Here is a 26,799-nt window from a genome sequence, read left to right as displayed (position 1 = left end):
ATTCCCACAAACTAGTACATGCAGAAATACCCAGAAATGCTTCAACTTCTGCCAGCTTCTCACCTCACTGCCACCACTGACTTGCACTACGGAAACAGCCTCATGACTTACCTCTCTGAAGTATGCTTTCTCTACTTGAAAAACCAGGTAAGCCTAACATCATCATCTTTTAGACTCTCATGATTGCCTAGACTAAGATACTATTCAAACCCAAAGTTAGGCATACAAGTGCCTTTGTATTTAGGCCTACTTCTCACTACACATACATATTTTGCCTAGACATGCCGACCCACCATTGACCATTTCACTTGTCAGGATGTACTCAAACATTCCTAGCTCTTACCTGAGTTTGTTTCCTTAGCACAGCTGTTCCCTCAGCTTGGGGTCAGGTAAATGAAGCTCAAGGTAACTTCTGAATGAAGCAGACCCTGCTTACCCTAGACAGATGACTACTCTATTTTCACTGTAAACTACATCTGCACAACAGTATTTATCATGCTGTTACATTTTTATGTATTTGTGTATCATTTGCATATCTTTTATCACCTGGAAGATTCTCAAGATATACACATCTTAGTAGTTACCTAACATACTATCTGGTATAATGTCCCATTTTCACATAATTGCTTTTTGATGTTTCTGTTCTGATTAGTAGTCAATAGGTCTTCCAAAATAGGAGTATGATAGGCCCCAATTCCATTTACCAAAACTATCTATCCTCCATCATGTAATTATATTAGAATTATGTCTTCAAATTTAATAGTGGGTAAAATAAGTTGTCTTTAGGTATGGGAATAGAGCTCAATGACAGAACATTTGCCAAGCATATGTGAGATCCTGGGTTCAATCCTCAGCACCATAAAAATTAATAAAATAATAAATTTGATTAAATTGTGGGGGTGTTTTGTGTGATTTAGAGGTTTCACTTTATATTCCTACAATATATTCTATCAGGTATATATTTAGCAAAAGAAGGCTATGATGACCCTGTTAGATGTTAACTCACAAAGTTGAAAGGCAACTATTCAAATGGATAAATAAACCATTGGAAACTCGCCCAGAATTTTAAGCACAGCTTAGGCCTAAATATACTTGCAGGCTTTAACAACATACCCTGTCCATGTACTCACAAATTTGCTTAAGAGCATCATTATCTATGGTCAAAGTAAAAAGATTCTTCATAATCACTAATTCTCAATAAATCCTTTGACACTGGCAGGAAACGTTAGTGTTTAATGTTAGAGGAAAACTAAAACTTAACAGCTAAATGACTCACCAAAACCATAAAATTAAGCACAAAGCTCAGATTAAAATGTTGAAATCCCTAGCTCTCAGCTCCATTATATCAGATCACTCAGTCATTTACAAATAAGTCAGCAATATCCCTGACTAATAAAAAAGTATTTTTGAAAAGTAGAAAGGCAATCTGAAGTGCTATTAGGATGTGTAATACTAGAATACATAGTTTTTTAAAGATAAAACAATATACAAGTGATATTTAGTAAAAGCTAAAAATCTGTTCCTCTTATCCCTATTCATTCCATATACAATAATATACAAATAATATTGTAAACACAAATTATATCGTTACCCAAAATTGTGTATCATTTATCAGAATTGCATATTTAAATTAACACTGAAAAATAAAGTTGCATCTCTTGCTTAGGCTTAATAAAGTACACTGTGTCCACTACTGATATACAGCATGATAGCTATATAAATTACTTCAAAAAGTAAAAAAGAAGTAGGTGGGGGGCTGGGAAGGTGGCTCAGTGGTAGAGCGCTTGCCTTGCATGCCTGAGGCCCTGGGTTCCATTCCTCAGCACCACATAAGCAAAAAGAAAAAAGCGGGAAGTGGCGCTGTGGCTCAAGTGGTAGAGTGCTAGCCTTGAGCTGAAGAGCTGAGGGACAGTGCCCAGGCCCAGAGTTCAGGCCCCATGACCGGACCCAAAAAAAAAAAAAAAGAAGTAGGTGGCTCTTGTTTCTATAATCTATAGTTTAGGTCATGTTTTTTATTGCACTTATTGGCATGGTCTTCATTTAAAAGCTCTTCCCTTCTCCACAGCTACAAAATGGGCTAAGACCTTCTCAAGGTGCTTAACTGGCTCAGGAGTCAGCAAAACATAAGCCACAAACATTAAGACATTAAAAAAAATGTAAAAGGAGTCACAACTACTAAGCCAAGAATGTATTTCACCTATATCCTGCCTCTTGCCAAACATAATAAGTTCCTGAAAGTTGTACCAAAATCATACTTTAAATGTAGTGAGTTAGTAGACTTGAAACCTCAATGAATCAAAAACGTCTTACAGATGCGTGTTTTATCTGGCTTACACTCTGAGCTGTTTTGATAGACAGAGCCCTTCCCTGACTGTGCCAGCCACCGCGGGGATAGGCGTGGTTCAATCCTGTAATGCTAGCAATTCAAGAAGCTGAGTACTGATGATCGAGGTTCAGAGCCAACCTGGGAAGGAAAAGTCCATGAGACTGTTCTCTCCAACGAGGCACTAGGAAGTCAGAAGCGGAGCTGGGGCTCACGCAGCGCCACACCAGCCTTGACGACAAAAGTTAGGGCTCCGAGTGCAAGCGCCGGTACTGGCTCAGAAAACGGTCAGGTCTCATCTGCACAGCCACGGGAGGCTGAGGCTGAGACTTGAAGTCCGGGAATGCAGAGTCCCGCCGGAAGCCGGCTGGACCTCGGCGCGGGGATGCGCTGCCGAGAGGTCACAGATTTCACTTGCCTTTTTCGATCTGACTTTCACAGTAAAGATGAATAATAATAATCATTACAACAACCACCACCAGCAGCTGCGCCATGAGCGGCGTTAAAGCGGCTTTGGCCTGGCCTTCCGCAGCCGTGTGGAAGGCGCCGGTCACGTCCCCGGCCAGGGCGGCCGGGTGGAGGGGCGGCCTGCGCGGCCTGGACGCCCGGGACGGCGAGTTCCGCTCCGAACCGCACGCCGCGAGCTCGGATTTCGGGTCCAGTCACGCTGACCTGGCCCCCTCCCCACGCTAAACTTTACTCAGAACTTCCCCCCTGCGTGCCCCGCCTGCACTTCACTCTGCGGGTGACCCCCTCTCCTTCCCCCCCCACCCCTCCCCGAGGCGGGCGCCCCACAGGCCCCGGCCCCGGCCTGCGGGCGACGCCCCTCCACGAACGAGCCCGCCCGGGCGGGGCGACCGCCACCCCCGGCAAAATTCTACTCGAGAACCCGGGAGTCCGAGTAAAGGGGGCAGGGGAGTATTGGGGAAAAAACGAGAACCTGCCGCCCCCACACGCAAGCCTTCCGCCCGGCCGCCAACGCCGCCGCCGACGCCGCCGCCAAACGGTTTCAAATCCTTGCGGGCCGCTGGGTCGCCTCCGCCCAGCAGGCCCGGAGGGGCGGAGACTACCAGGACTCGCATTTCCCCGCCCCTCCCCTCGGCTCCACCCCTCCGGAGGTGGGAGGAGGTGCTTAGCGCTGTTGCCGTGGCGACGCTCTGAATTACTGAAGTCTGACAGGCTGGGGGCGGAGACTTCCGATTCTGTATATCCCACCCTCCAGGCCTCCCGGCGGCGGCGTGCGTGCAGCGCCGTTGCCGTGGTGACGCCTCCCACCTCCTTTCCCCTCCTCCCCCCCGCCCCCCCAGCCGTCAATCGTCTATCCAGCAGGTTGCCGCTCTGTGGGTTTAGGTTGCTCTGTTAACCGCTGTTGTCTGGACGCCGCTGTTCTCTGGCTTCCGCACACGCTTGTGAAAACCCTTAGAAGCCTGGGAGACGGGAAGAGTAAAGTGCAAAGAAAAGGGGTTTACTCGCAGAATGCTCAGAGAAAGGTGTGTCCACTAAGTGGATAGGCATCACAGCTGAGTCCAAAAGAGAACTGAAAATTTACCCCTGGTATTTTACACCTTACAGGTGAATGGAGGGTGAATCATACAAATGGCACCCTCGTTTTGTTTTGTTTTGCACTAACAGAAGTAAGATGTTTACTAATTTTGTAAGGAAATGTGACATCAAGTGGAAAACGCGGGGTTTCCTCTTGTTTCGTTGCTCTTCCCAGGAAGTCACCTCCCCACTCCAGGGCAGCAGTCTGCGTGTGCGCACTGCTGATGTTGCCCTGTTCTTTGGCCTTCTTTACATATCTAAAAATGCCAAGCTACATATTTTTAAATGCCAGGCAGCAATAGAATTTAAATTGTAAAAAGGCTTACTCTAAATCAAATTCAGTTTACCACTGTTTTTCATCTAAATTCACAACAGGATCCTTCTGCAGAATCTTTGTAGTACACACAATGTGAAGCCAAACCTAACATTGAACACAGCTGGAAGCTCCCTTTCGATTTTCCATAAAGAAAATAGAAGGTTAATACATTTGTAATAGTTATTCTCAAGTTTCCAAAAAGATGTCTACTTTTTATAAGGTGTTATTTTTTTCTTTCTCCCCCCCCTCTTTCTAACTGAAAGTAAATACCACCTGTTCCTCGATGTTTTGGAGAAAAATAAATCAAACAAAATGCTTTTTATTTTCAATTTTCAAAAACATATTTGAAGCTGGGCACTAATGGCTCTTGCCTATAATCTAGTTATACAGGAGGCTGAGATCTGAGGATCATGTTTTAAAGCCAGTTGGGACATGAAAGTCCATGAGACTCTTATCTCCAGTTATCCACCAAGAAAGCCAGAAGTAGAGCTGTGGCTCAAGGGGCAGAGTGCTAGCCTTGAGCAAAAAAGCAGAGTTCAAGCCCCAGACATTTGAATATTTTTATAGTAAAGGATTGATCCGTAACCCATATCACTTGCACTGAAAATCAAAGATGCCACTGCAGGAATGTGAAACTCAGTGAATACATTCTCCATAGGAAGTTATTTTTCTTCTGCAATAAAATATCTCTCTCCCCATTCTCTCTCTTTCTTTCACTCTTTCTCCCCCCTCCCCATACTTGAACTCTAAGGTTTTGTGCTTACTAAACAGACACTAGCATTTGAACCACACTTCCCACCCCTTTTTAGATTGATTATTTTTGCAGTAGGGTCTTGTTTTATTCCTTGGTCAGCCTGAACCCTGAGTATTTTACTTTTGCTAATCCATATCACTGGGGATGATAGGCACACACCACTCCCCCCAGCTAGCTTCTTCACTAGTTGGGATAACAGGAATGTGCCACTGAATCCAGCCATTGGTTGAGATGGAGTCCAATAAACTTTTATGCCCAGGTTGTCCTTAAATCACATCTGATTAATCCTGATCTCCACTTCCTAAGTGGCTAGAATGACAAGTTTAATGCACTACACACGGCTTGGCATGAATTTATTTGGCTTTTGTCCATTTTTAAAGAATTTAAGAGATTGACTGGCATAGATTTTTGTATTTTTAATTGTTTCAAAAATACCAGTTCCTCTATAACAGTACTTATGCATAAACCAATAATCTACATAATATAATTTTATTCAATGATTCACCATGTTACATTATTAAGCACTCTTATTATTATAATAAAATACTTGAATGCTTTAGCTATCTAGATGAGAAACAATTTATACATACCAAGAATTATTACTGATTATATAAACACATTAAAGATAAATATCAGAAGAATTCCATAACCAGTAAATTCCTTAAATTGGATGGGAAATGACTCAGAACTTCCTATTTAGAGAACAAAAAAAAGTATAAATTAGCTAGGCACAGTGACTAATGACTGTGATCCTAGCTATTCAAGAGTCTGAGATCATGAGGACTAAAGTTAGCCCAAGCAAAAAAAAGTTCATGAGCCAGGTGCAGGTGGCTCACACCTGTAACCCTGGCTATTCAGGAGATTGAGATCTGAAGATCGTGGTTCAAAGCCAGCCCAGGCAGAGAAGTCTCCATGAGACTCTTATCTCCAATTAACTGCTCAAAAGCCAGAAGTGGTGCTGTAGCTCAAGTGGTAGCCCTAACCTTGAGCAAAAGCAAAGAGGCTTTTTTTTCTTTTTTGCAGTACTGGAGCTTAAACGCTGAGCCTTGGACATGCTACACACACACATACACACATACACACACACACACACACACACACACAGAGCTTTTTTTGTTTACATTCTTCTTGTTGAGATAGTCTCAGTAACTTTGCCCATGCTGGCATTATCCTCAAGCCTGGTTAAATCATCATATGATCTGCAGTGTCTCTCCTTGCCCTTAACTTTGTGAAAATCTGCCTCCCCAAAAGCAAACAGTACCCTCAAAGCAAGGTAAAAGTTAGGATAACTCTCCAGGTCCTCCATAAAAGAGCATGTAATATACTTAAATTAATGATAAAGTAAAATTTTGGATTTGTTGAAAAGGAACATGTCTTCAGCATTGTAGGAAAAAATAATCAAGCATCTGCAGTACTCAAGACAAAGATCATGAAATAAGATATCCTTTTGTAAGATGTTTAATATGTACAACATCCTTTTGTGACACTACTGTAGTCTATAAATGTGGCTTCAAGTTATGGCTGCCAAGATCCATTGTTTATATAGTACAGGAAAAATTGAGTATATTCGAATCTGCATCTGAACATTTTTTTTCTTAGTGATGTTCTCTTTGGAATCATATTCCCACTGACACTAAGGACCGATTGTAACTACATCCTACCCCTAGATGCCAACACAAATCCTCATATCTTTACTATTTCACAGTTCTATATCTATGCTCAACTCCACTGGTTTCCTTCCAGATGAAAGGGGCTCATACAGTAAGGTGGGTCAAGGAGGCAGATAAAGTCTTAAGTGAATGTAGCCAGCAGGTATTGCAGGGAAAAAGAAGAGTTTTGAACATATGCAAAGGACCAAGGTCAGTGATGGATCCTGGAATGTCAGTAGATAAGGAAAGGTTTGGGGCAGGAGAGCATCATGTAGACATGAAACCAAGGATACCAATTTAGTTGGGCTTCCTTGGAAATCCATACATATTTCATCATGAGAATGCTTCTCAAACTTATAGCATAAATTAGGAAGTTGGAACTGGGTTAGTCAGATAATTGTTTGCACTTTCCATGTTAGAACCATGAAGCAGTGTTCCAAATATTTGGATTTTTTTAAACCAGATAACATAGCTAAAAAAAAAAAAACAAGTCACCATAAGAAGCAATACAGAAACAGTAGAGGCAATGAATTCAGTAATTTTATTCTTCTACTTTCATTGGATTCGTTGGACAAACAGAGACAGAAATAGGATGTTTAATTTTGAGTCTGAAGATGATCTATTCATCTATGCATGGTTTTACATCCCATGCATCAGTTTTCCAGAAAGCCAGAGAACTGTGTTCTGTTAGGGGAGATAGAGAAGAAAAAAAAAACAATTAATTTAGCTTAATTTTATTTTTGCTGGTCCTGGGGCTTGAATTCAGGGTCTAGACACTGTCCCTGAGCTTGTTTTGCTCCAGGCTAGCTCTCTACCCCTTGAGCCACAGCTCAACTTCCAACTTCTTGGTGGTCCATTAAACAAGGTAAGAGTCTCACAGACTTTCCTGCTCAGGCTAACTTTGAACCAAATCTCAGCTTTCTGTGTGGCTAGATTATGGACATAAGCCACGGGTACCCAGTGAGATAAACATTTTAAGAGTAACACAATCATGTCTTAAATTTGTTAAATAGCTTTGCAAATCAAAAACATTTTACAAATGTGCATAATAAATATAATTATATGAAAGAAACTAGCATGAGGATTAAGTGATGGGAGAAAACATGTGAGTAATGATAGGATACTCGTTTCCAGGAGAGAAAAAATGCAAGGTTTTGTATAATAACTCTGACAGCCAAGATTAAAAAAGAAAGAACGGTGATCAGTCCTTTATTTATCCTCTAGTGCACCCACAGTGTTACATCTAGCTTAAGACCATAAGGAAGAAAAGCCTGGAGAAATACATCAACAGAGCTCTAGATTTTGTTTTCTTTTTAATTATCTTCTTCTAATATTTTTTTCCTATTGGTTTGTACCAGGCTTATTTCATTTTGTCAGTTTTAGTATTTAACAGCTCACCAGGGTTCTGCTCTCTTCTGAGCAAGAACAATTTATTCAATGCAATTCTAACTCTGCATAAATTACAGTATAATAATGTTATTGGCTGAGTCATTATTCCATCTCACACATAACATTTCTAATACTCAAACCAGCCATGTGCCGAGGTGAGGATGGCTATGTGGTTCTAGTTTCCATCTCTCTCTCTGCTGGGCAACTTCTCAGACCTCTCCTCCTCTTAGCAACATCTGCTCTCAATTCTCCTCTTCTAGCTATCAGTATGGAGCCCACAGCATTCTTGAAACATTTGTACACCTAGAGCCAACAATAGCTTCTGCCTCTGGATGGTTCTTCCTTCGTAAAAGGAAGATAACGAAACCTTAACCCCGAAGACTTACATTAGCATTTAGTTTATAAATGCCTGGCCACTGCACGCTTCTATATACTACCACTCATCCACAGTATCATCTCCCTTGTGATAGTTTGCTCTAACAAATACTTTGCAGTTCAGAAAAATTTCAAATTAGGCATTGCCAAAGACAGAAATAAAAAACAGTAAGAGATCTACAAAACCAGTTAGTTGCCACCCCCTTTGAGTGCTTTTTCACTTGAGATTAAGAGGTGGTAGTTTATAATTCAGTATTATTACTCCAGCTTAGCTTGGAATCATCCAAGATGGTATAAAGTCACCTCAACATCCACTGAATGAAACAACAACTCTGAATTGTCAGGAAAATATGTGTGCAAGTGGAAAGACTATAAGCACTCCTTGCTTTACTTGAGTTGATCATTTCTCCCTGTCTTGTAATTGCTTCTTACAGTCATTATGTAACAAAGCGCTCATTATGATGAAGGACAGACAGAAGTCTTCACTAGCTTTCTAGTGTAGACTTACCCTTGAAACATTTGGGGATTTCAATGAAGCCATCTATGCACTGGGCCTCCTCTGTGTAGCTACATTTCTTTTCCTTATTTTTGCAAAAGAAAGAAACCTTGTCTCCATGCTTCATTCCATTCTTAAATTGTTCTTGGAACTTTACTCTTTCCCCTAGGTAGAGCACAGTGGCTTTTTTCACAGATAAGATACAAGATGCTGAAAGAGAAAACATATGTAGTCAAGCCTTAAGAGTTCAATGAATTTTCATCAAATAAAATATAGATTTTTGAGCCAGTAGAGGAGCACACTTGAAACAAGTGAGTCAAGACAAGAGGATTCCAGGAATGTACCTAGTGAGTAGTACCAATAGGATTGCTAACAACATCCATCGTTCATGGCTTCAAGAAGACCTTTACTTCCCTCACAGAAAGCCACATAAGGTCAGAGCAGAAACTCCAGATTCTCACTTCGGTGAGAAAAAGAACTTCTTTATTCAGACCTACACTGCCCCATCTAGATCTTGTTTATGGAGCTAGTGCATCCATCAGCCAGTAGCTATGTATGAGGGTTGATCACAGCTCATAAGATGTCCTTTCTCAAAACCTTGCCTTCAGCCACAGTGGGAGCCCCTTCTCCCAGGGGTTTATGCAAACCAACCCAACCATAACCCTGCTCTCAGAATTGGGACGAGAAGAGCCCCCAGCCAATGAGTGGCTAGCAGGGGGACAGTTCTCCTAGCCTCTTGCTAGTATTGATCTTGGAGGAGATTGATGCCCCCAAACTCCTCTTAGATTTAAAGTAAAGCCACAATCCTCCCAGCAATCTCCAAACCAGCAGCATTAAATACCGAACATGATCAAAATGAAAATTCCCAGGTCCCATCTTACATCTATGAACCAGGAACTCTGATGGTAGAGCCAAGTAATCCATTTTAACACATCCTCTAGAAGACTCTGATGCAAGGTTTGAGGACTATACGTTTGCTCAGCCCTCTTGTCTATCTTTCTTCTGAGATCTCTTAATAAATCAATTGCACTTAAATGCCTGTTTCATGCTCTGCTTCTAGGGGATTTCAACCTAAGTCCCTGGTCTTTTATCATCTTGCCTACTGTCCACTTTCCTCTTCTTGTTTAAACTGTCAGCCTACAGCAACCTGAGCAGAGACAAAGCCCTAGATTGCTATTCTTTAACAGAGACCAGCTAGTGAATCTTAAGCTGAGAGGTCCTGTTATCGATTCAATCCAAGTAAGCAGAAAAAAAAAAACAAGATGGAAGTAGTTATGGAGAGAGGGAAAGCTAGCTGCAGTTTCGGCTTTCCCTTGCAATCCTCAGGAGCACCAATTGTATGTCATTTCTTCATCTCCATATGCGCTTGTATCTTACTTTTTTATAATAAGCATCATTTCCTCAAACTTACTCGAGTGTTTGGCTGAGTTTTGTCACAAGAGCCTAGACTAGACAGAGGTAAAAAAAAAATAAAGATGTTTTGATAGAAATTTGAAAGAACATACAGATAGCCCACATGAACTTTCACATCTTCGGTGCTTGAGAAGGAGATGGTTACTTCTACTAGGTGAGGGTAGAGCAAGTTTGCTAATCTGGAGGTGTCCCATGTACCAGTGAGGCCTAGAGCCTTTGACATGCCAGGAAATCTGAAGCAAGTCTGAGCAACAAGTCAAAAATGAATCCAAGAAACTTGCAAGTAATGTTCATCCAAGATTTCTAAATTTCGAAACCTAGTAGGACTTCACCCCAATTTCCATACCTTTACAGTTTGGCTGGGCAGACCAGGTTCCTAGCTCTGTGCATTCAACTTCTTCTGGACCATCCAAGGTATAGGTTTCGTGGCAACCATATGTGGCTTTATCCTTGTAAAGAAGGACTTGTTTGGCAGGGTAGTTCACAAATCCATTGTCTGGTCTTGATGGGAATGGGCATTTTACTTCTAAAAGTTGATCCAATGAGACATAATAGTAATAAATAGCAGCACTTGGTAGTTAAGTTGTGAAAAGGTTACATTGTTATCTCTATTAAGCCATTGGGTCACCGGTGTTACTGTGAATTGAATGCTATTTCTGGGTGTCTGTACTTAATTTGGTTCCCATTCTTTTATACATTTATACATCTTATACACCCTAGATATTTAAAAAAAAGAAACAATAATTTTCAGATCCTTCAGAGAGGTTTATGACAAACCAGGCATTCATGGCTCAGTTGGAAGACTGAGACCTGAAGATTGCAGTTTAAAGCCAGACTGGGCAGGAAACTCCATGAGACTCTTCTCTCTAATTAAACACAAAAAAGCCAGAAGTGGAGGTATGACTCAAGTGGTAGAGTGCCAATCTTGAGTGAAAAAGCTAAGTGACAGTACCAGGCCCTGAACTCAAGCCCCAGTAATGGCACACACAAAAAAAGTTATTATTTATCATCAGTTCCCACAGTCTAAGATGCTGGGTTTGAAAAAGGAAGATCAAAGTCTTTCTTTTGATCAACAAACTATGATGTTAAAACCCCAACTGTACCCCTTCTCATGACCACTTACTAGCATTATTTATCTTTGAAATATTCAAACCTAGTTACTCTTATTTTCCTGAGACTATGCAAAAAAGAAACATGAAATGTGTCCAAGAAAACCGGTACTGCTTCCTGGTCCCTTGAAAATCCTTAACATTAAAAACCCACACTCATAGCCTAAGCTACAAAGGAGTGAGACTGGAGCCAAGACTGGATCCAGGAGCACAAAATGTTTGAAGATAGCCAAGAGTTCAAACTCCAGAGTTGGACTGCTTGGCTCAGTTTGGGTTCTGTCACACATTGAGTGACAAAGAATTCATGGATCTATAATAATATTGAAAAACAAGTGGATAAAAGGAAAGCTCCTCTCTGGTAATCTAGCAAGTAAAGAAAGAATGAGAAAGTCTCCATTTTGCAACTACTAATGCCTTAAGTGGTGTCAAGCGAATTCTCAAATGGTTGCCTAGAGTGGATACATGCACAGTCTCAAGTATCATTCACAGGGTACTTGCAACTATGAAAGAAAAAAGAGATGACTTTACCAAAAGATGATCTGGCTCGTCTCAGTGGGTAAAGGGATTACACTAAATATGAACAGTAATAGAGCAGCTGGCATATATGCTTACTGATGTGACAGAATATATTTTTTGTATCTGTTCTAGGGCTTGAAGTTATGGCCTTGAGTTCATTAAGCTTGTTTGTTCAGGCTTGGTGCACTACTACCTGAGTTACCTCCAGTCCAGCTTTTTGCTGGTTAATTGGAGCTGGACTCATGAAAACTTTTTCTGCCAGGGCTAGCTACACTGAAATCCTCTGACCTCAGCCTTCTGAGTAGCTGGGATTGCAGGTATAAGCTACCAGAGCTCAGCTCAGAATGTATTCTTTAACAAAAATATTTTATTTGAATCAACAAATTCACGATACATATTGCAAAAAAGTATCATATACTCTTCAAAATGTCAATGACAGATAAAAGTATGTAATCATAAATAAAGAGGATAATTACATAGAAGGTGTATTCATTGAACCTTACCTAAAATACAATAACATGTGTGTTTCTATCTTTCTGAATCCACTGGGGAAAATTATATCTGAACTAAATTTTTCATGATATTGTTATTGATTATTGTATTAGGATGATATAAATTATCATTAATAATTCAAATGTGTTAAATTGGATTGGGTACAGTGATACTGTAGAATATCATTGATCTTAACCTATCCATGCTGACTATATTTATGGGTGTCATGATGCATATAGTTTACTTTCACATGACTCATAGACAAGAAGAAGATCTGTCTATGGAGAGAGACAATGTCACACATGTTAACAGCTGATACACCCAAGTGAAGAGAGGATAACAAGGAGAAAAATAAAACCTGCGGTTTAGGATTTTGGAGACTTAAATGAGATGACACTTCTACAGCAGGAAAGCAGTGCCTGACCCACAATGGTGCAGGTTATCATAGTTATTGAGAGTTCTCCCATGTTCAAAACCACTTATGTTTTGAATCAATCATTCCATAGATTGAAATGGGTAGCAATGGCTCACACCTATAATCCTACCTAATCAGGAGGGAGAGAGCTGAGGAACATAGTTAAAGCCAGTCTGTATAGACAAATCCACAAGTCTATTTCCAATTAACCAGCAAAAAGCTGAATGTGTGGGTATGATTCAAGTGGTAGAGAGCCAGCTAAGTTTGAAGAAAAAAGGTTAAGTAAAATCACAAGGTCATTAACTTCAAGCCACAGTGTTGGCACGAACACACCAAAAAAACAAAATCACCATTGGAAATCTACCATCCTTACAATAACTCTGAGTACATGATAAACTCTATAACTTGTCTACTTGTTATGCAGTAGACAAACTCAAAGATAGTAATGACAGATCAAGTTTGAGAAGGATCATAAATATATCTTGTTCATCTGGTTTCCTCGGTGGCAAGCACATTGCTTCGTACATAGTGTCTATGCTCATGAATCACTTATTGAAGGAGGTAATTTTAAATACCCCATAATTGTTGAGCTATTCAATACTTTTCAAAAATGAGTAGCACCATTGTTTTGTTCCATATCATTCACTTACCCCTGCATTCTGGTAATTCAGTCCAATTTCCATGTTCTGTGCAAGTAATTGTATCATTTCCAAGCATGGCATGGTGTGGCAAACATTCAAAGACTACTGTGTCCCTGTACATTGAGTTGTTTCCAGCTGATGGCTTGTAAACCTGAAGTGTTGCAAACTTAGGTATTGGTGGTGGAGGACAGGATATGGCTGGGAAAAAAGGGAAAGAGCTATCATATCTATAAAACAAATAATGGCTTCATACATGCCTTTTCCAGAAAGAAAACAAATCCAAATATATCATGAAACAAATGTGAATTTTGATCCAACAACAAGGTTTAAAAAAGTCAATTATACAGGCCAAATAGGAAAATGTGATCCCAAATCTGATGTGTCAACTTATTAAAACCTAAAATAAAATAAATGAAGTCTTGCCAGGGTGGATTTGCCTTTTACAACTTTTACAACAGCGTAGATATTGGGTTTCCAACTCGACATGGTCCTGACATTTGACTTCATTGTTAGTTCAATTTGTTCCTACTAAAATACCTCCTGCTTTTGAACTCTGTGTATATGAGGCTTAAACACATAGCTTTGTCTGGCATCCGTGGTCAAGACTGTAATCCTAGCTACTTAGGAGGCTGAGATCTGAGGATTGTGGTTCAAAGTCAGCCTGGACAGGAAAATCCATGAGATTCTTCAATTAAAAAAAAAGCTGGGTTGGGAAGTTGATTCAGTGGTAGAGTGCTTGCCTTGCATGCATAAGGCCCTGGTTCAATTCCTCAGTACCACATAAGCAGAAAAAGCCAAAACTGGCACTGTGGCTCAAGTGGTAGAGTGCTAGCCTTGAGCTGAAGAGCTGAGGGACAGTGCCAGGTCCAGAGTTTAGGCCCCACAACTGACAAAACAAAAAGCTGAAAATGGGAGTATGGTTCAAATCGTACAGTACTTGTGAGAAAGAAGGGGAAAAAAGCTCAGGAACAATGCTTAGGCCCTGAGTTCAAATCCCAGGACTAGCACACACCAAAAAAAAATTAAGTTAAATTAAATTTAAAACAAATGAGCACACAGAGCTTCAAGGACCCATAGATACACAGTAGTGGCTTATCCCTCTGCCCTGACACATAGGAATCTTGATAACTTCAGAGGAAGGCATACTAATGTATGATAGTGCTGACCAACATGTGATTTAACTTGAATGATCTGCATTTTGACTTCTCAATATGTGATCCATGGACTAGTAGCGTGAGCATTGCCTGGGCGCTGGTTAGACTTGCTGAAAATCAGAACCACCTCAGATGCATAAAGCAGAATCCAGAGTTTAACAAGATGTTCAAGTGATTCATGTACACACTAACATGTAAAACATGCTTGTTCATATTAGATGGAAGCAATTGTATCCTTTTTGTTAGTAACTAAAAAGGTAAACTTACCAAATTGATACAAAGCTCCTTAAAAGGGAAGGAACTATGACAATTCTTTTTTTTTTTTTTTTTTGGGTCCGGTCGTGGGGCCTGAACTCTGGGCCTGGGCGCTGTCCCTCAGCTCTTCAGCTCAAGGCTAGCGCTCTACCACTTGAGCCACAGCACCACTTCCGGCTTTTTTCTTTTTGCTTATGTGGTGCTGAGGAATCGAGCCCAGGGCCTCATGTATGCAAGGCAAGCGCTCTACCACTGAGCCACCTTCCCAGCCCCTGACAATTCTTATTGCTGGGTGAATTAGTGAATTAACTTTTAGAAAACTTTTTGGTGGAGTAGGCATGGTAATGCATTCCTGTAATCCCTGCTGTGGGAGGTAGAGGTAGGAGGATACTGATCTAATGAAAATCTGGACCAAAGTAGGAAATCATACCTGAGAAATAAACTGAAAAGCAAAAGGACTTGAGCATGGCTCAAGTGGGAAAGGCAAGTCTGGAGATGGAGTTGCTTTTTTTTTTTTTTCAGTTAAGGTTTATTTCAAATTGTTTGACTTTTCCCTGAAAGCTTTTAAAAACCACAGCCACTACTGTGATGCATGGGCTTCCTGGTCAAAGGTCAGGTTTAAATAAATCACAAGTTAGGAAACAGGAGCACAGCCCTCCCTGAAGAAGCAGACCCCCAGCTTCTCCTGACTACATGGCTGAACATAACCTGAATAAAACACTAGAGGAATCTGTCAGAAGCTAGGATGCCAAGCCCTGCAGTGGCCTCTTAACTTGCTGTGAAGAGCACTTTCCTTGTCTCCATCCCTAGACTTACTCCCATAGACCAATACTCAACACCTTCTAGACTGTGGAGGAGCAGGATCTGGCTGCTTCCCAATGGATGATTATTAATGGTATGTATATATGAATGAATGAATGAGATGCTAGAGTTGAAGATTTTCATCTCACTGCTTACGTAAGTTCTCCTAGCCACCAGTGAGGAGATAGCTAGATCAATGGTAGAGCATTGCCCAGGTTGCTTGAGGTCAAGTTATACTCTTAATCAAATTGTGGCAATTTCCTGCTACATACATCAACAACAAACATAATGAAGCCCTTGCCTAAACACCAAGGAAATCTTGTTGTTAAACCCAACAGGGATGGGTTCCAGCAGGTAGAGGATATAAAATGTGTTCATGAGTAAAACACTCTGTGGTTTGAGTGGGTTGTTTCATCTTCCAAAATAGGATGTCATCTCCAAGAAGGGGATGAAACACCTTATTGATCTGGGACCGAAGGCTTTCTGGAATTGAGCAGTTTCTGGATTGTAGGACTTTAATGCTGAAACTAGGAATTCCAAGACAAACCAACTGGTCATACTACCCAGAATTGGGACCCATAGACTCACGAGCACAGACAGGAAGTTCCGGACTCCATTTCCCTTCCTCCGTGCATTTAGCAGAATTCGTGCCATTCAGGTAAAACCTGCAAAAGGAAAGCTTAATCTATCAAGAGTAAAATAATCTATCATTTGCATCTCAAATATATTGGGGGAATAGAACCTAGGGGCTTCTGTGTGCTGAGCATAAAGTCTACCACCACCACAGCTACACCCCCAACATCTACTACTCTCTTATTTTTATTTTTTTGAGAGAGAGGGGATGTCACTATATTATCAGACTGACCTTGAACTCTTGAGCTTAGAGATTTTCCCATATAACCTCTTCATGAGCAAACTGTTTTGTTTTTGTTTTTGATCTGGCGAGGGCCTGAATTCTGGGCCTGGGCGCTGTCCCTCAGCTCTTCAACTCAAGGCTAGCGCTCTACCACTTGAGCCACAGCGCCACTTCTGGCTTTTTCTGTTTATGTGGTGCTAAGGGATCGAACCCAGGGCCTCATGCATGCAAGGCAAGTGCTCTACCACTGAGCCACCTTCCCAGCCCCTAAACTGATGTTTTTGACAACCTCTCTCTGTCTCTCTCTTTCTCTGTCTTTCTCTCCCTCTCTCTTCTCCCTTCCTCTTTTTTGCTCTTGTTTTTGACTCAAATCTTCATTCACAAACAAGGATCTTCAGTTAAATGGTGGCCCAATGGACAACCAATATGCTATTTACAATATCTCAGTAGTGTCTTTCTATTCAGGGGCCGGCCATGAGCACTTCCTTCCTGGAAATGTTGTGCTGTGTTGAGGGTTAAGAGAATTTAAGTCTATGTCAACACACTCCCAATGTTCTCTACAGAATTCATTTCTAATGGCTACCAAGTTGGTCAATCTAGTTATCCTCATAACTGAAACCCAAGCCTTAGTTCTAAAGTATTCTAATCCTGTCTCAGATCCGGCCCCTAGATTGTACAGAGTTTTTGTCCAAGTCAGTGTGCCTCCTCCATTTCAGTGTGCCTCCTCAGATAATTAATGAGGAGCAGAGAGATTAGAGTGATAATTTCACATTGCATTTTTAGATTTAAATTTTTCCACTTCTTTCCCTATCCTACATACCCCCAAGAAAATGTATTCAAAGCAAGGCTAAAGTCTGCCCAACATGAAAGCTAGAAATAAAATAGGGACCAATCTTGAGAATTATCTTAAAATACTGAAATGTATTCAGTCTGTCAGCTGCTTCTTCTCATGACAATCCTTACCCTGGGTTACAAGTAAAAGTGATCGTGTTGGGATATTCAAAAGTTGTATAGCGTACAGATCCATTTTCTAGGATTCCAGCAAAAGGACATACTCTGGCTGTGATTTAAGAAGAGAAAGGTAAATATCTATTGGCAGATTATTCCATGTACATAACATATGCAAATTCATTGCTATCCTTTGGTCCAATAACTACTAAGTAATTATTCCAAGAAAGAAACTCAAAGCCACACAAATGATGGATGCTTCAAGGTATTCATCACACTGTTATTGCTAGGAACAGAAGTTGGACAGTCTAAATGTTCACCAACAATGGATTGTTTTAATTAGTCAAAGTAAATCAACAACTTAACTATTATGCAGCCAATAAAATATGAATTATAAAGAACATAATCAGTGTCAGTGATATGCTGATGAAAACAGAAAGACACTGAATTTCACATACATTTTGCATTACTGCAAAAACATGCAGTTGAAAATTACTTGGAGATGTTCCAGAGTTATTGCTCATATAAAGCTAAATTTTTCCTAGTGAGCATATACAGAGTTTTCATTAAAATTATGTTGATGGGCAGGAGCATAGCTCAGTCAGGGGCGGAACACATGCTTAGCAGGTGCAGGGTATTTGATTCAATCCCTGGCAGCAATAAGCTAGCTAATCAGGAGATTGAGATCTGAGGATCCCAGTTCAAAGTCATCCTGGACAGACAAATCTGGGAGACTATTGCTTCATTTAACCAGAAAAATGCTGGAACGAAGGTATGGTTCTAATTGTAGAGTGCCAGCCATGAATGAAAAAGCCTAATGAAAATGCAAGGTCCAGAGTTCAAGCTTCAGTACCAGGCACACATGCACACAAACACACACATGCACACAAACACACACATGCACACAAACACACACACGCACACAAACACACACACGCACACAAACACACACATGCACACAAACACACACACGTACACAAACACACACATGCACACAAACACACACACACACAAACATACACACACAAACATACTTGCATCAACATATGTAATTTTGATAAAGGTGTTATACAAATATTTAGAAGTTAGATTCACATAGCTATCTTTACTGCTTGACTTCTACATATAATTGTCAAATTTTAATCTGTTTGATTACTTAATATTTGCTTATAAAAAACAGGGCTTATCAGCATGAACTCCAAGATATGGAAACAAGAGGATTTTTTGTTGGTGTTATTTTGCTTTTGGTTTTTGTTATTTGTTTTTCTGTTTTCTCCTTTGTTACTGTTTTTGATTTCTGTATCATTTGTCTTACATGCATGTTTATCTCTTTGGGGGAGGTTATGGGGGAGCACAGAAATGGTGGGACCAAAGGTGAACAAATGTAGCTGTGATGTTCACTAGACACTATGTTGAAAATGAACTAGCCAGCTGCTGGTGGCTTACACCTGTAATCCTAGCTACTCAAAAGGCTGAGATCTGAGGATCATGGTGTGAAGCCATACTGAGGAAGAAAAATCGCCGTGAGACTCATCTCCAATTAACCATTCAAAAACCGGAAGTGGTGCTGTGACTCAAGTGGTAGAGTGCTAGTCTTGAGCACAAAGAGGCTCAGGGACAGCGCCCAGGCCCTGAGTTCAAGCCCCACAACTAACAACAACAAAAACCCAAGAAAATGAACTCTACAACTTGTGGGGGAATAGGTCAAGAAGGAAAAAACTTGGAGAAAATGATGGAATTGGTGACAGGTGACACTGTTCAAAATGAAATATACTCATTACTTGACTTACATGACTGTAACCCTTCTATAAATCACCTTTACAGTAACAATAAACAAACAAACAAACAAATAAATAAAGCTTTTATGGAACCATGTTCTGAGAAATAAACAAAGGCAACCACTTATAATAAAACAAGAGTGAAATATATCATTTATAGTTGAATTTAGTATCTGACATTTAGGTTTTCATATAACTTTGTGCACAAATATGTGATTTAGATGAAAATTAGATTTGCTTCAGTGACAAATCTGCTTTCACTCTGTGACAAAGCCCAAAGATGTCATCAATCCCCAAGTTTTGTCTAAGTTTTATGGCATCACTTTACATTTCAGAATATCTCACTTGTCTATTAACATCTATAATGTTTCTCTCCCCTTTAACTAGTTCAGGTCTCTTTTTTAAGCTTCTTGAGTTCCAGGCCACAACCTTTTCTTTTTTCCTACACAGCAACTATTGCACTTACTCTCTTCTCTCCCGGAGAAATTTCCAGGCTCTTTTGTTTTTCAACAGCCTCCACAGTCCCTGTTGGCCCTCTGCATCCTGAGCATGATTAAATTAGATTATCCTCCCTTCCCCCTCCCCTCCCCCACCCAAAAGAGTGTTTAAGACCCAAATGAAGGGAAAGAATAGGAGAGAAGCTGCTGACTTACGTGTGCATTTCAGAGTGTTGATTGGCCACATTCCTGAGAGAGGACAAGTAAACCGTCTCATCCCTCCCCGAGACACATAGCCTGGCTTACAGGAGTATTGGATCTGCTCTCCTGGGAGGTAATAAGTTTTGAATGGAACGACATCAGCAAATGGCAACACTTCTGGCTGGGGACAGGCTGAAATTGAGCACAAAGTATATGGTTAAGAAAGCTAACCTAGGGTGAAGCATGCCTATAATCCTAGCATTTGGAAGGCTGAGGTAGGAAGATAGTTAGTTTGAAGCCAACCTAAGATATACAGTGAGACCAAGCAAGCAAGCAGGCAGGCAGGCTGGCAAGAAGAAAGGAAGGAAGGAAGGAAGGAAGGAAGGAAGGAAGGATGGATGGAAGGAAGGAAGGAAAGGGAAGGGAAAGAATGAAGGAAGGAAGGGAAGGAAAGGATGAAGGAAGAGGGATGAAGGAAGAAGGGATGTGGAAGGAAGAAGGAAAGAAAGAGAAAGAGAGAGAAAGAAAGGAAGGAAAGAGTAAAAGGAAGAAAAGAGGGAGGAAGAGAGAGATATATTTATTGATAATAATAATATCATATGTGATACCTCATCTAATCTCAAGGACCATTTGAAATAGGTATTATTATTATCCATATATTATATATCAGTACATCAAGGCCTACATGGTCTTAATATCTTTTGGTAGAGCTTTAAGCATAGCGATATCGGAGACTATGTCTCATTGCAGTCTCTCCAGCACCCACTCTGAATTTAAAGCCAGCATTATTAATCCCTGACATAGACTTGAGAGTTATATAAATTAACTATTTTTTCAAAGGCAAAAGCACTTACTTCGTCCTGCAATAGCAACATGGAAGAGAAGACTGGAGAACAAAATAAGCGCAGGAGAAACCATTATGGATGGCTCACACTGGCACCACCAAAGTGGATTTCCTCTGCTTAAAAAAAAGAAAGAAAACATAAAATCGTTTAAACATTAAACCATTTTGGTGGGCGTACTTTTCTCTTTATAAACAGAAGATAAAGTGACATGACTGGAAAGGAACCCTTAGATCTTTAATCATTAACTCCACTCCTGTTAGATGTTGTGAAATCTTTGATACGTGATTCTCCTTTGATAGAGGACATTCTGCTTCGTGTTACCCATTATTGCCACTGGAAAAATTCACCATCTTTCTTTCCTATATATTACGAATGGATCACCAAATGGCTGGAGCTCCTATAGAAACTTGGGACAATCACCTGCTCTCTGTCTCAGTCCCCCTTTTCTACATGTTCAAGTTTCTACTTATAGGATTCAAAAGAACATCTTCAGGAGACACTGATATAATGCCCACTGATATCATGGTTAATAACAAGATCTTCTAGAAAGCTCCAGATGCAAGTGTCTGTAAATCTTCCATTTTCTCTCATGTCAAATTGGCACATTAACATGCTCACAAAGTCCTGCTCAAGCACTCAGATCTGTCTAGACAGGTTTTTAAGTCTGTATTGGGGACTGGAAAGTTGATTTGAAACCACAGGCTAGGACTCAAAGAAGAAAAGTTGAGTGGGAAGAGAGAGAATGGATTGACACATATGCTATGGTTGGGGAGTGTTTCGATGGGAACCTTCTGGAGTCCACAGTTCTCACATCAGTCACTCAAAGGAATTGAACACACAGATAGACAATTGGTCAGGCCATATGTGAACACTGTGGCTCACAATCTCTGTAGAAATCAAGGTAGAAAGCCAAATAGCAATCTTTGTAACAATTGACCCAACAAAAGAAAGTCCAACTTGTTCCTCTAACCAATACCATAAGATGCCCTATATCTGGTTAACCTGCTTCCATTTTCCTCTTACCAACAGCCAATCAAGGCACGGTAACAAAGTTTTCCCATTCCTCTGCTTCATTTTGAGTCCCCGCTAAACATAAGTGGTGTTAGATCCTTATTGTAGCAAGCTCTGAATAAATGACCTCTGCTTGTTTTTGTTGGGTAGACTTGGTTTATATCCATAGATCTAAAGTTCCTTGAAATAAATCATTTTTAAAAAGTTCATGTCAGGCAGTGGTTCTTAAATTATGCCACTAATGAACACTGTGTTCCCTGATAAGAAGAAAAGTGTGTTGCTGCCAACAGAAAATAATGGTGGTCCTTCTCCTTTTGTCCTTCTAAAGAGAAAGATGCTTATTGGCTGGAAAACTCCCAGCTTCTGCTTTATTGTGAAGAATCCCCTCTGTGGGAGCAAAAGAGAGAGAGTGATGAGGTCAACATGGGCCATTATGGTCTATACAACCCAAAGATGGAGAGGGAAATGAAGCATGTTCATCTTCAGGGAAAGAAGACTTGAGAAAATGAAGATTGAAATGGAGAAGAGAATGTTTTAGCAGCAGCTATAAATGTAGTGATCAACATTAAGAGGAGAGCTGATGGGAAGAGAAGGTTTTAATGTTATTTGCTAATAGATAGGTTCCATTGCACAAGGGAATTTTCTAGATGGGTAGAAATATGGTCCATTTACTTGGTCCATGTACTTGGATAGTTGCAATCATAAAAGCTCATGGAAGAAAACATTTAAGATCTTTGTAAATAGTTATATTTTAATTGAAAACAATGTATTTTTCCATCTAACAAATACATGGAGAGAATAGAAGGTTCCCCTTCACAGGAGGACACCAATGAAATAATAAAGTAGGAATACTTGCATTAACAGTTGTGAATTTGAAGTCTTCATATGATCATTTAAAATGAGAACTATAATAATGCAATAAGAACTAAGATACTACTTTCCAAAGTGGTTGAACAAGTTTACACTCCCACCAATAATGCAGTAAGGTTCCCTTCTGTCCACATCCCCTTCAGCATCTGTTGTTATCAGAGTTCTTGATATCTCTTGGTATCTCAATGTTGTTTTGATTTGCATTTCTTTTATGGCTAGAGAGGTTGAGCATTTCTTCAAGTGTCTATTGGCCATCCTTCTTTCCTCTTCAGAGAAGTTTCTCTTTAAGTCTTTAGCCCACTTATTTATTGGGCAGTTGTTTCTTTGAGAATTTGTTGTTGGGAGATTTAATTTTTGAGTTCCAGGTATATTTTAGATATGAGACCCTTGTCCGTTGTATGGCTAGTGAAGATTTCCCAATCCATGAGCTTTCTATTGATCTTGCTAGGTTCCTCAAAAGACTTCACATAGAGCTCCCCTATGACCCAGCAATCCCACTTTTGGGCATTTACCCAAATGATCACAAACAAGACCATACAAAAGCTACCAGCACAGTTATGTTTACTGCAGCATTATTTACCATAGCTAAGACAGGGAACCAACCCAGATGCCCCTCAGTAGATGAATGGATCAAGAAAGTGTGGTATATATACACAATGCAATTCTATACCTCCATTAGAAAGAATGACATTGCCCCATTTGTTAGGAAATGGAAAGACTTGGAAAAAATATATTAAGTGAAGTAAGCCAGGCACAAAGAAACATAGGCCCTATGGTTTCCCTTATTTGCAATTACTAGTATATGTCTGAGACAAGCCGAAATGGTCAGATAAGTTGATGTGAGGTGAAATGAGCCCCAAGATAAGAACTCAAATGTTTTTTCTTTCTTGCGATTGTTTCTAACATATTTATAAGGTGATTTTTTGTTGCTCTGTATGTCCCTCCCCCACAGTATAACCCCTGTTTTCACTGTATTTGATGTTGGTATAATTTGTGGAGGGGAAGGGAAAATAGGGATACAGGTGGACCCATTGCAACAATGAGATGTACAAGATGTTATGTCAAAAAACGAACTTTACAACTTTGGCCAGGGGGTGAGGGAGGGCTGGGAAGGGGGAAGCAGGGTGTGGGGGATGGGGGAGATGGGAAGGGATGGGAAGGGGAAACAAAGGAGGAGGCAACAATGCTTTATAAGAAATATACTCATTACCTTGCCCAAGTAATTGTAAACCCTCTGTACAGTATTTTCACAAATAAATAAATAAGAAGTAAATACTAAGTCCTAAAGGTGTTTCCAAAAAATTCAATTATTCATTGCAAAGGGGAAAAAGAAAGTGAGCATGGGAAAGGGCAGAGAAAACTTGGCAGATACCATCTTAATCACTTAATCAAAATCAGTGCCATCACTAATGGGAGAAATTGGTACTGCATGACTCCTAGGACCCCTAACTATCACAATGTTCCTATCCAAGGAGGAATTCTGCAATATGGTCTCAAAGGAAAGCATTGTAGGGCTGAGGGTACGGCTCAGGTAGTACCGTGCCTTGGAGGTGAGTATGAAGTTCTGTGTTAAAGCCCAGTTCTACCATAGCAGAAAGGAATGAAGGAAAGGAAAGAGGGAGGGAGAAAGGGAGAGGAGAGGGAAAAGAAAGAAGGAAAGGAAGGAAAAGAAGTGGAGGGAGGAGGAGGAAAGGAGAGGAATGGAAGAGGAGGGAAGGAAAGAGAGGAGGAGGAAAAAAGAGGAAAGGAGAAAAAAATAACTGAAGGAAGGGCATTGTGCATACCTAAAGACACCGAAGACCTTGAGCAAAATGGCTGCCCTGGAATGTTCACAAAGGCAAAGTCTTTAAAGGGCAAAGAAAAGACTGAGGGAATTTAAGGAGACATTATAATCCTTTTGCTTTAAATCCTGAGGGGAACATTTGGTAGAATCTGATTCAGGATCTCTGGGGTAAGAAAATATGGAAGCTTTTTTGTCCATTCCTGCAATTTTTCTATAAGCGTTGTTATATTTGGAAATATAGCTTAAAGAAAAAGGTATGTTCCTTTTGTGTTTTACTTGAGAGTATTTCCAATGAGATGTGTGTATTTGCTTTTATTTAGGTGCTGGGAATTGAACCCAGGGCCTTGTGCATGCTGTGAACTTGCTCTGCCAATAAGCCACCTACCCAGACTTAAATTATTCATAAATGGTACCATCTGAGGTCTCAAATTCCATTGGTATCACACCCTAATAACCAATACAACCAGGATTATTTCAATTTTTCCAAAGAGGTCCTCCTTCTTTCTCTCCTTCCCTCCTTGCCTTATACCCTTCCTTCTTTTCTCCCTTCCTCCCCTACCTCTCTGAGTCTCTGTGTCTCTCTGTCTCCCTCTCTCTTCTCTCTCTCAACATCAACACCTTGCTCCTATTTGCCAGCTACTGAACTTTGGAAAATGATGCAAAATAACAACAGGTACATGAAGAAACAAGCAATGAAACAGGCTGACAGGGAGTCACAGCAGCTTGTGGCTTCTGTTCTTTTTATTTTCTGGCGGGTATACTTTCCCCCTGTTTCTACAGTTAAGTTTTAAGATGATGGAAGTTAGTCCATACAATTAATAAATCATGATCAAGTTTAAATCCTGAGTTCTTTTCCACTTGAATATGTGAGCTACAAACTGTTCCCAGAACCCTTCCAAAGTCACATATGGGTTCAATGAAAAGCCTTTTGGGGATATGAGATGAATTGTACCTTTGACTTTTATCCATATTCTAGTTTGGGATACATGGGACCATTTGTCTCATCTGTTGAATTTGCCATCTTCTTCTTCACATACTTCAACTCACATTCCAAAATCTGACTCCGGATAATAATCAAGCAGCTCACTGGTGTGAGTGGGTGTCAACTGACATTTTCAAGACACATTTAAATATACCACTGAAGATTAATTTGGCAGAGCAAGTGAAAGAACTGGTAAGAGAAAATTGCAAGCCATCTTGGCTAATAAGTGGCTGATTTGTATTGCTGGAATTTACACTCACTGGAAAAGATTAGCAACTTGTTTATTTAACATTCACCTATTGTGTTACATATTATGTTACAGTACCAAGCAACCTGCTTAGGACTGAGATATTAGACATGCAGATACTTAGTTGAAGAACACATAGCAGCATTTGTCTTACAAGACATAGGAATATGTGCTTGAAATTCTTCGTGCCTTTATATTCTTTCCTTGTACAAATTTTAAATTACAGTATAGAGAGGTAGACTTCAGAGTCCAAGGTTCTGCCTTCCTGAAACTACATTGCTTCATATGTTCAAAAACTTTCTTATTTACTTAACAAATATAGACTTTGACCTTATCACTAAGCATTTAGTAACAGCTTAGATTTGAAAAGAAATACTCCCAATATTGTTTCTTCCTAGATTGAAATCCTAATCAACATCTACCACCAACATGCAAAGGTAAATGCAAATATATTGGTTCCTACAATAATAAAATCTAATGATAATGCATTTGTAAAGGGATAAGGAATATATTTCAGGGTTTCACCAAATTGATTAAACATGTCTAGAAGGACATAGTCAGCCTAAGTCAGTACTGAGACACCTCTGTGTGGATACTGGGTTCCTCTACCCATAACTAGTTTTTACCTTTAAAAAAAAAAAAAAAAAAACTAAGTCGGATGATGGTGGCTCACGCTTGTAATGCTAGCTACTCAGGGGGCTGAGATCTGAGGATCACAGTTCAAAGCCAGCCTGGGCAGGAAAGTCTGTGAGACACTTATCTCCAATAAACTACCAGAAAACTGGAAGTGGTGTTGTGGCTCAAGTGGTAGAACACTCTCCTTGAGCTGAAGAGCTGAGGGACAGTGCCCAGGCCCAGAGTTCAAGCCCCAAGACCAACAAAAATAAAATAAAATAAAATATTGAAAAAAAAGAGTACCTATACCTTGAAATTTCTAAATTTTCTAATTTTCTTAATGTTGGTTGCACATTCTTTTGTCTGAAAAAAAAGAAAGGGCTTCAGTCTAGAAAAATTGAAATAATTTCTGGGAATAAGGCCTTTTATTTTCTTTTTCTCTTTTTTTTTTTTTTTTTTTTGTGGGGCTTGAACTCTGGGCCTAGGTGCTGTGCTTCAGGATCATATATAAAGGCACAAGCACAGTATGGGTAAGGGATTTATATTTTTTTGAATTATTTTGGGAAAAATGCCTTTTTTTTTTTTT

General features: G+C 40.1%; 2 protein-coding genes across 2 annotated transcripts in view; both read right to left on the bottom strand.

Annotated features, from left to right (window-relative positions):
• The window catches only part of Cep112 (centrosomal protein 112kDa), a 338,584-nt gene extending 335,270 nt beyond the window's left edge, over nucleotides 1-3,314 (bottom strand). Inside the window, exon 1 of the mRNA XM_013008835.1 lies at nucleotides 3,264-3,314. The gene's annotated coding sequence lies outside the window, so the exon portion shown is untranslated. The remainder of the gene's footprint in view (nucleotides 1-3,263) is intronic.
• Nucleotides 3,315-7,106: 3,792 nt separating this feature from the next.
• Nucleotides 7,107-20,812, bottom strand: Apoh (apolipoprotein H (beta-2-glycoprotein I)). Its single transcript, XM_013037773.1, has 8 exons — nucleotides 20,715-20,812; nucleotides 19,876-20,052; nucleotides 17,460-17,556; nucleotides 16,229-16,305; nucleotides 13,440-13,628; nucleotides 10,604-10,783; nucleotides 8,857-9,054; nucleotides 7,107-7,268 (listed from the first exon to the last, which is right to left on the bottom strand). The coding sequence occupies exons 1-8, from the start codon at nucleotides 20,776-20,778 to the stop codon at nucleotides 7,204-7,206; spliced, it is 1,047 nt and encodes a 348-aa protein (XP_012893227.1). The 5' UTR covers nucleotides 20,779-20,812; the 3' UTR covers nucleotides 7,107-7,203.
• Nucleotides 20,813-26,799: the final 5,987 nt, after the last annotated feature.

This window comes from Dipodomys ordii, unplaced genomic scaffold (genome assembly GCF_000151885.1).
Source record: "Dipodomys ordii isolate 6190 unplaced genomic scaffold, Dord_2.0 Scaffold7, whole genome shotgun sequence".
Lineage (NCBI taxonomy): Eukaryota > Metazoa > Chordata > Mammalia > Rodentia > Heteromyidae > Dipodomys > Dipodomys ordii.
The sequence above is the reverse complement of the archived record's forward strand: the minus strand, read 5'-3'. Positions and strand labels throughout refer to the sequence as shown.